Source organism: Tenrec ecaudatus, chromosome 7, assembly GCF_050624435.1.
Source record: "Tenrec ecaudatus isolate mTenEca1 chromosome 7, mTenEca1.hap1, whole genome shotgun sequence".
Classification (NCBI taxonomy): domain Eukaryota; kingdom Metazoa; phylum Chordata; class Mammalia; order Afrosoricida; family Tenrecidae; genus Tenrec; species Tenrec ecaudatus.
The window spans coordinates 165277797-165288008 of record NC_134536.1 but is presented as its reverse complement, the minus strand read 5'-3'; the positions used below and the strand labels follow the sequence as shown (position 1 = coordinate 165288008).

General features: G+C 47.7%; 1 protein-coding gene across 1 annotated transcript in view; it reads left to right on the top strand.

Annotated features, from left to right (window-relative positions):
- The first annotated feature begins 718 nt into the window (after positions 1-718).
- NUDT3 (nudix hydrolase 3) overlaps positions 719-10212 on the top strand; it is an 83491-nt gene continuing 73997 nt past the window's right edge. Inside the window, exon 1 of the mRNA XM_075555491.1 lies at positions 719-1096. Coding sequence (XP_075411606.1) covers positions 998-1096 — 99 coding nt within the window. The 5' untranslated portion in view covers positions 719-997. The remainder of the gene's footprint in view (positions 1097-10212) is intronic.

The following is a 10212-nucleotide window of genomic DNA, read 5'->3' as shown; positions in this document are numbered from 1 at the left end:
CCAGAAATGATGGTGTCTTAGGATGTCCACCTACACTCAAGTCTTCGCTTCCTTCCGAGCCCTCCTGGCTGCCTTAAGGGGAAGCATTTTCCATTTGCACCAAGGAGGGGCTGCAGGATAAATATTTACCCCCATCAACCCAGGTTTCCTGCGTTCCCAACGCCAGGACGGGTTGTGTTTTCAATCTATTTTATGTTCTCCTTTCAGGAGCTCTGGTAGTGCTGTGGGTTAGGCGCTGGGCTGCTAAACTCAAGGGCGGCGGTTCAAACCCACCGGCCGACCAGAGAAAGCTAGGGCTCTCTGCCGCCGGGGAGATTTCGTCTCAGAAACCCGAATTATGAGTCAAAACCAACTGGTCGCACGGGGTTCGGCTCGGGGTTGAGACTTTCTCCCTCATTCTTTCCCAGGTGGGCGGGCAGGGTCACAGACCCGATGGCCTGCCCTTGGTGGCCGCGGTGACCTTGGGGAAGTCCCCGCTCCTCGCACCACGGGCGGACCTCGAGGTTTCGGCCACAGCGCAGGGCCGGGGGGGGGGCGCTCGCCCCGCCCCCTTCCGAACCCCGGTTTCCGCGCGCGCGCGCGTCCGCAACCCCCTGCTTACGCTCCCGGCGTAGCGGGCGTCTGGGCGCGCGGCCCCGCGGCGGACGCTCGTTTACGCCGCCAGCGCGCGGCCGTGCGCCGGCCCGGCGCGTGCTGACGCCGCTGACGCAGCGCGCCCAAGATGGCGGCGCGGTCGTCGTCGTCGGCGGCGGCGGCAGAGGGGGCGGCGGCCGTGGCGGCGGCGGCGACGGCGGCCGTGAGGGCGGCGCGGGGCCTGGGCCGCGGGGAATGAGGTGGCCGCGGCGGGCGAGTGGCGGTGCCGCGTAGCGAAGAGGCGGGACCCCCTCCCTGCTCCCCTCGGCCGAGCCGGGGGCGCGCGCGCGCGCGGCCGTCCGGCGCGAGTTCCCCATCCCTCGACTCCCGCGACCCGCACCGCACCCCCACCCGGGCCCGGAGGATGATGAAGCTCAAGTCGAACCAGACCCGCACCTATGACGGCGACGGCTACAAGAAGCGGGCCGCGTGCCTGTGTTTCCGCAGCGAGAGCGAGGAGGAGGTGAGGCGCCCGGCGGCGGGGTCGCGGGGCCGGGGGGCGCGGCCGGCGGGCGTGTGGCGGCGCCGCGGGCAGGGGCGCCGGGGGCCCTCAGGAAGTTCCGACGGAATTTCCCGGGGCGACGGCGAGGGGGCGGCGATGGGCCGAGGGGAAGTGGGTTTTAGCGTGGCCGCCTGGGACTGGCCGGGCGGCGGGGGCGGGGGGTGCCCGGTGGTCGCCGGCTGTCAGGGGGCCCGCGGTGAATCGGGAAGAGTGGGCTTCGGCCCCGGCCCCCGAGCTTCCGCTCCACGAAGGCCAGTTCCGCACCCGTCCGCCCCGCACATGGGTGCCGCGGCCGCCGTGCACGAGGCCAGGCCGGTCCTTTGTGGCCGAGGCTGAGCCCACTTCGTTGGCGGCTTTGGGATTGGCCGAGGGATTAAGGTGCTGTGCACCCCAGAGGGGGAGCGGTTCACGCAGAGGCCAAAGCCGGCTGAGTAGCCCTTACGGGGCGGCCTGAGAAGAAAGGGGGGTTGGTAGTACGATAATCTTCGTGCCTTGATACCGTTTCATTGTAGTGGGGAACGCCAACGGCTGCGGTTACGATCCTTGCCCCCAACATTCCTCCGCTGCATTAAGGGCAGGGATCAAAATGTAATTTGCTGGGGAAATTTTAAAAAATGCTTAGAATCAGCTTTTTCTTTTTTTGCTTGAAACTAACAAACCAAACCTAACCTAACCCAGCGTCCGGGAGTCGAGTCTGACTCCTAGTGACCCCGTAGGACGGGCTCGAGTTGCCTCGTCTTTAGAGTTTGGGTTTTCAAGCCTGTGAAATTCTAGGTGAGCTGATTGACACATCTTTTTCCTGCGGAGCGGGCTGGAGGGTTCAAACCTTCGGCCTTTGGGTCTGCCAGCTGCACGTTTTAACCACCGCGCCACCAGGAGCCCTTCTGTTTCGCTTAGCGTGCTTACTTAAAAAACACCCCTCAGAAACCTGGGCCTCTCAAAGCCGTTTCTGTGGTGATGAGGGGAATTCAGAGAAGGCACATGTTGTGCAAATCCACAAAGAAGAGCTGCTTTGGAAATTCATAAGATGCCGGTGGAAATGCGTTTCTCCCGTGGTTCATGGTGCTAAAATGGCAGTTAGATGGGAAACAATGAAGGACATGAAATTGAAGCGGTTGTCTATTCCTGCGTTCGGCAGTGGGCTGTGGTGGCGAGTGAAGTGTACAGTACACGGGCTTGAAATAGGAAAGGAATTTGACCCACTAGTTAGGAAAAGAAGCTGCGATGAAAGGCGCCGATAGATTGCCAGGACTTGCTGTCCAGAGAGATTTAGGAGGAAGTGGGAATTTAAATTATTGCCTGAAGAGGGGGGTAAAAAAAAAGAAAAGAAAAGAGTTAGGGAAGCACTAATTGTCTTGTTAGGGAGGGATCCTGTGCGCTCCCTCCAGCACAACAGAACGGGAACAGGGTTTGGAAATGAATACTTTGTGTCATAGCAAAAATCGTGAAGTCCCCAAAAGAGATGCAGTGTAATTGGAAGACTAGTCAACAAGGCCAACTTGCAAAATACTGTGGTTTTGAAATAAATAAAATTCTTGGTGGGGGTTACTCCTTCAGACGCTTTGTTTTCTTTATTATTTTACCATGCTCTGGGAAATCAGATGGGAGTCACTGGCTGTTGACTGGAGGGGCAAATAATTAGCATAATATGTCTTACGACTATGGGTAGGTAAGCCTGTGCCCCTTCCAACTATAAACAGAAGGATACATAACTTAGTTGTAGGAACTTTGAGTTGCTTTAAGATTTTATACACACACATACATATACCAGAAAAGGAAAACGTGAGCATATTGGATAAATTGGAAACTCTTTATTAAAGATAATAAGCAAACTAATGAAGACTCGATTTTCCATTTCCTGTTTTAAGTTTTAATAAGAATGAACATTAGCATTCCCATTTGTTACATGTTTACTTTCATGTGTAAGCCTTTTCGTTTATAAGCTTAAACTTAAAAAGAAGCTTTTCTGGTGGATTTGGATATTTGAGGGTTCATGAAGTTTCTGCTACTGAGTTTGTTTTTGAACATTGGTTAATGAGCAGAAGATTTGTGCAAATCTTTAATTATGGATTCAGTGGGTGTTACAGCTACAGCCTGGGAAGAACAAGAAAATTAATAAAATGGGCCCACTTTGGTCTCACTCAGTTGAATTAAACTAGCAAGTATTAAGTGCCTGCTCTGCAGCGCTCTGTCATGTGGGATTTAAAGATAAACATCCCTCCTTGTTCAAAAGGTTGAACAGTTCTTTCTAGCTGTGATGCCTTAATTCGGAGAGGTTTGGGACCACGAAATAATCTCTAGGGTGTCATTTAATTATCAAATTATTATAAATGTGTTGGGAAGGGAAGTAATTTGTTAGTTACAGGAGAACTCTGTTATTCTTATTAGAAGTGCCAGAAATTGGAAGTCTTAGTTGTCATACTTGGAGGGAGATGTGAAATTCAAATTTGTTAACACGTTCACCCTAATTTGATTTTGTAGTGGACACCAGTACTTTTTAAATCAAGATGGTAATAGCTTACAGAACATTGCTAGCATTAACATAATAGCAGTGGAATTGTAGGCAGCATCCTGATTTATATATTTAATTAACCTGTATCAGAAAACATACATGCAGTGTGGAGAAAAAAAGATGAAAATGTAGAATATAGGAGACATGACTCAAACCATTTCTGTTTTCAGCCGTAGTTTCAGCCGTAGAAAAGTGAATTTACAGGCTAGCAGGGATTGTGGCCAAAATCCTGATCCTGGTGTGACTGAGTGAACACACTCAGCAAGCATGAGGGCCTGCTTCTGTGAGGAGAGAAGGACTGACGTGTGGGGAGCCTAGAATCCAGTGGGAGGAGAGGCGGAACATGAAAATGAGACCCCTTAGCCTCCACATCGCTGGCTTCTTTTCCTGCTGACAGATAAAAGTTGACAGCAAGACAATGTCCTGTTAAAACTTCTGTTGCTATTGACATTTTGAAATCTTTCAAGTTTTGGATATTTGTGATAATTAATGTTTATTACAATACTTTGAATCTGGGGTATATCAGACAGTCTCTTAACCTCCACCTTAATGAACTAGATGCTCTGAATGCTTGCTGTCACTTGGCACGCATCTCAGGTCTGGTGTACCCTGACTGACAGTGGGGCCTCCCAACCCTTGAATCGTGTATTCATTCCTGTTTCTGTTAATATTCATTGGACTTGCTACTATAGTTATGCAGTTTAACTAAACACTATGTAAGCCAGTGAAATTTGAGTGCAAAAAGAAAGGTTTCATGAATATATTTCTTGTTTTTTTATGAACATATTTCTTGTTTTTTCATGAATACATTTCTTGTGTTTTAGATCATTTTATTAGGGGCTCATACAACTCTTTTTACAATCCGTACATACATCATTTGTGTCCAGCACATTTGTACATATGTTGCCATCATCATACTCAAAACACCTACTCTCCACCTGAGCCCCTGGCATCAGCTCCTCATTTTCTCCTCCCTCCCCGCTCCCCTCCCCCTGAACCATTGATAATTTATAAATAATTATTATTTTATCATATCTTACACCATCCGACGTCTTCCTCACCCAGTTCTCCGCTGTCTGTCCTCCAGGGAGGAGGTTACATGTAGACCTTGTCATCTGGTTCCCGTTTCTCCCTCACCCTCCCTCCACCTTCCCGATATCGCCACCATGAATATATTTCTAATGCCTTGGAAAGAGCCCATAATTCCTAAATCCAAGTCACTAGAAGGACTGAAAGGTCAAGAAGAGCTCTACTTACAGATGGTCTACCTCATGAACAGTCTCAGATTTTTGCTCTGTTTAGAAAGAAGTGTAAAACATGCTATCTTAAGCATTGGGCCAGGAAAGAAAGGCAGCTTAGCAATTCAACAGTAGGGACTCAGCTCAAGACGAGGTCTTGCTTAGCAAACAAAGATAAGCGAAGAGATATACATGTTTTTATCTGTATCCTCCAGTTAATATTTTATCACGAACAGAATGAAAAACCAAGACTTCATTCTTTTTAACTTAAGTACGGTTTTATTGCTCTGAATTGGGTAATGTGACATTCATCTTTGTTCTGTTATTCAACTTTGGCCTTCCGGAGTACTTCAAGTGAGAATTCCCCTCTTTCCCCTTCTCCCTTTTGTGAATCCTCTCTGATCACAGAGGGTAGGGTTGCTTGTTACTCTCTGGGGGGCAAGGGGTGTGTGTGTCCAGCAGGAATTTTTGACAGTTGAAATATCTAAGGGTATGAAGTAATTGTCTAGAAAGACTAGTGGTACAGAATATATATCAACTGACATTCCAATGCCTAGGGAAGTTAAACTTGCTCCAAACAACTGATTTTTATTTGCGGGGGTGGGGGGGGGGGAGAATGAATACTGATAGCATTATGATGTCTGGAACCCTGGTGGCACAGAGTTGGAGCTTGACTACCACCCGCCCAGAGCAGCCTAAAGATGGGCCTGGCGATGCGCTTCCGAAAGACGTGAAAGCCATCATAGTTCTGCTCCGGGAGTGAAAATAGAATCAAAGGCGCCCGCCGACAGACAACAGGAGGTCAGGTAGATTTCCCTGTGTGGTAAACTGCTTTTGAAGGACCTGACACCAGGAGGTGGGCGGTTTAATAAGCTTTCGGTTTTTTTGGTGAGGGAGGCTGCTTCTCATTCCCTCAAGTTGGATGGAGAGATGGCACATTGAGCCACTCTGGTGGCCTGAGTGTATGTTGGTAAAAGTGTCCCCGAGGAGCAGCAGGTGACACCTTCCAGAGGGCTCTGGAGAGCAGTGTACGGCCCAGGTGGGAGTCCAGAGGCCACAGCTATGATGAAGGATCTTCCCTGAGATCCCAGTGTGGTTAGGGAGCCCTTTTGTAGCAGGATCTCGGTCTTGTCAATATTACATAGCTCTGAGCGAGTGGCTGGGCCTGGCATCTGAGTGAACATTTCTGCTCCTCCCCCTCCTCTACGTCTTTACAGAACCTTTTTTTATAAGTTTCTTTTCCTCCTTTTCCTGCCTGTCTGCTACTTTTAGTCAGTCATTTCTCCTATATCCTGCCTGCTGCTTCCTGAGATGTGATTTCTGGTCCAAAGTCATATGTAATCTCTATTCTTCTCTTCTGCTGCTTGCCACAATTCTTTTTTGCTTTTGGAAGATTCTCATTTTTCAATTTGATGTATGATATCACCTGTATCTTTCTCCTTTTTAAAACATGAATATTTAAATGATGAATTAGGTGTGTACGGGAGGTGGTGGAATCTGTTTCTTAGTAGCTTAGTACCAGAAAGAAGGGCCCTTGTTCAAGATAACTTTGTTTATTCATTTCTCTAGCACACCGCTTCTGAGGGTCGGTCCTCCACCTGCAGTAGGTGTCCCTGAGTGGTACATATGGTTAAGGCCAAGCCTACCCAGGGGTGCCTCAGAAACAGGCTGGTGACCGGCTGGCCACAGCCTTGAACACCCTGTGAAGCGGTATTCGTCTGTAGCGTGTGGGTCCCCATCAGTTAGAATTAACCCGACAGAGTGAACTGGTGGTGGTGTAGCCTGCTAACATGCAGATAGCCAAGACTGTGATCCCTCTACCCCCATGCACTCAGCCCCCCTCTGGCCTAGCCAGCAGCCTCCTCTTCCAGTTAATAGCCAGTGATTCCCATCCGATTTCCCAGAGCACGATATGATAATGCACTATCGCATTTCCTTCTCTACCCTGTCATTTCCAGGTCAAACATTCTGTACAAATTCCCGTATTATCAAATGCTTTCTTGACCCAGTATTCTCCAGGTACCACTCATTTCTCGCTTCCTTTCATAGCTGAGCTTTTTGTGTGCTCGGGCCCACTCCCCCTCATCCCACTCTTCCTTGAGCTCTCTCCATTGAGACGGCCTTCTCTCCCATTCGGTAACTGTGAACCCCTCTCTCTCATGGTTCTGATCATTGCTGCCTCCTTCCCTTAAACACTTTCTGTACCCTGCTTTCCATCGTGTCTCCAATTCTGTGCTCCCCTCTAGTTGCTTTCCCTTCATCTTCTTGGAGAGTTTCCTTGAAGTTCCTGACTTCTTCCCATGTGGTGTCTGAGGGCGCCATCTGTGCACCTCTTCATACCTGACCCTCTGCTCACATTGTGGACGGTCTCATCCAGGCCCATCTGTAACTCCTAGTATCTTCCTGCTGATTCCTGTCACACGCCTATTTTTAGCCCTGACCTCTCTCCTGAACGTAAGTCTCCTACACCTACTCAGTATTTCTCTCTGGATTATGAGACGTCATGGCAAGCATAAAACGGCCACATCGGACTCTTGAGTCTAAATGAGAAACAAACAAGGAAAACCTTCTTTTGCAATTTTCCCTTTCTTTAAACCAACGGTGGCTCAGATTTGAACCCTTGGAGACAGTCTTGGCTTCTTTCTTTCTCATTCTCATGGCAGCAAACCTAACCTTCAGAACCTAATCCCCTTCTTCCAGCCTTCTGCCCTTGCTTCTCTCTCTCTCTCTCTCTCTTTTCTCATACCCCAGCTGCTGGATGCTTCTAACCCATAAATCTCATCATGTCACTCTTCTGACTTAGAGTAAATCTAAAACTTGACCATGACCACTCAGGCCCTGGATAATATCATGTCTCTGTTGTGGCTTTGAGTTCACCCCCATGCTGCTTTCTCTCACACGTCTGCACGTGTGTTCCTTCACTTCAGTCTTTGGCTATCACCTTAGCAGAAGGGTCTTTCAGGATTACCTTACATATGGTGGCAACAGTAGTTCATTGTCACCAGGTCTCTTAAGCTTCTTTTTCTAAGTAGCATGTGTTACTGCTGAACATACTGTGTATACATTTTTTTTAATTGTTTATTTCCTCTCTAGGATGTAAGCTAGTCCACGAGGCTAGAAGCTTTGGCTTTTTGCTCTCCACTCCTTTAGCTCTTGTGCCTAGAATGTTCTAGACACGCAATGAATTTTTTCAGTGAATGAATGGCTACAAATTCCCTGCTTTGAAGAAGCCAACAATCTAGTGGACAAAGTGACAGAAGGTACAGTACAGTGATGCTAATGTCTACTAGCAATGCCTTGATAGAGGAGGGTAAGTAACAGTATATTACTGCTAGTTTGTACATGCACAGCAGGTGTCTTTAAAAATAAATAAATACCTTCTTTAACAATGTCTCTGGATCAGTGGATAGTTCTTAGGACTTAGGAAGAAGTTTTAAGACAATTGAAAACTGCCATAATCAAATACCTTGAGAGAGTACCTGGAAGGACCTGGGGATGCAGGATCATAGTCTTGGGGCACATCAAGGTCAAGTGACACAGCGTAGCCCTCAAAGAACGGCTTCTGCGTTTTACTTTGGTGAGTAGTGACTGGGCTCTTAAAAGCTTATGAGTAGCTAGCCAACAAGAAACAGTTGGTCCCTCCCTGCCCTGAGCAAAGAAGAGTGGGGACACTGTTGGTCCTGTGGACTGAGCACACACAGCTCTGAGACCAGAAGGACCAGCTGGTGCTCAGCCACTGCTACCACTGCTCTGACAGGGATGACCATAGGAAAAGACTGGAAACGTGAGGGAGGGAAAGATGCGAGCTTTAAAAACTGTATAAAAGACTGGGCTGTCTGGTTGGATAGACACAGGTCAAATTCCCTAGACTATGACCCCTAGTCACCCTTCCAGCCTGGAACTGAACCTACCCCAGTGGTTTAGCTTTCAGCCAGAGAGCAGACAGGTGTCTAATGTGAACAGCGATACTAGGGAGGTACACATTCCTTAGAACAATGAGTCATTTGAGATCAGAAGAAGGCATTTGCTCAGGAATAAAGTCCAGAGACTAGAAGGGATGGGAAAGAAGGACAAATAGAAATGGAAAACACAGGGAGGAAGTGAGGTGAATGTTAGTACATTGTGTGAGGATTGTAACCAGCGGCATAAAGGAAAATATGAAGTATCGAATGGAAAACGGATATACTCTATAAACCTTTACCCAAATCACAATGCAAAGTTGTTTTTCTTGTTAAAAGAAATTTGAAAATTGCATTGGTACAAAAAAGGCCAGGAAAATTAGGCCAAGGAGTTTTTTTTCTGTCACCATAACCTCATTCTTCAATGGTTGTTCTATGAGAATTTTGGGAAACCATACCCTGTTCCACCTACAGCCCTCGGGCTTTTTTTGTTCCCCAACCCAAAGACCATTGTAAAGAAACACGATTTGAGTCCCTTGAGGAGATTGAAACTGCCATTTAGATAATGGTGTAAATTAAAGTGTAGAATTGGGAGTGGGGTGGGGCAGGATTGGAGAGATGGAAACATTATCTTCAGAAGTGCAGTTGTTTTTTTTTATCATTTTACTGGGGGCTCTTACATCTCACAATCTATACATCCATCCATTGTGTCATGCACATGTACATATGTTGTCATCATTTTCAAAACATTTTCTTTCTACTTGAGCCCTTGGTATCAGCTCATTTCTTCCCCTCCCCAAGTGCAAAGTCTTAAGAGGAGGATATGCATGGTTTTAAATGGAGGATCTATTAAGAAATAATAATTTTGCATTTTGATAGTTTAATACAGGTTTCTATGGTTTTGTAACAGTACCTTTTGACTTATTTTGTGTAGGTTTCAGAGAAGCCTCCCGGCTCTTTCCTAATTTCTAGTATCTTCATGACAGGCTCTCATTGCCATTGAGTCAATTCCAACCCTATGTTTTGTTCTGTTAAGAGTTACAGCCACTGGACATCCCCTTGCAGAAGGGTCATGGTAGGAGACTAGCCAGTCAAGGTGCAGGGTAGCAACGATGACACATACACCTTTCCTCTAGTTCCTAAATGCTTCCTCCCCCACTATCATGATCCTAATTCTGCCTTACAAATCTGGCTAGACCAGAGCATGGACACTGGTACAGATAGGAACTGGAAACACAGGGAATCCAGGACAGATGATCCCTTCAGGACCAGTGCTGAGAGTGGCCATACCAGGAGGGTGGAGGGAGGGTGGTGTAGAAAGAGGGCACTAATTACAAGAATCTACATATAACATCCTCCCTGGGGGATGGACAACAGAAAAGTGGTTGAAGGGAGACCTAGGACAGTGTAAGATATGACAAGATAATA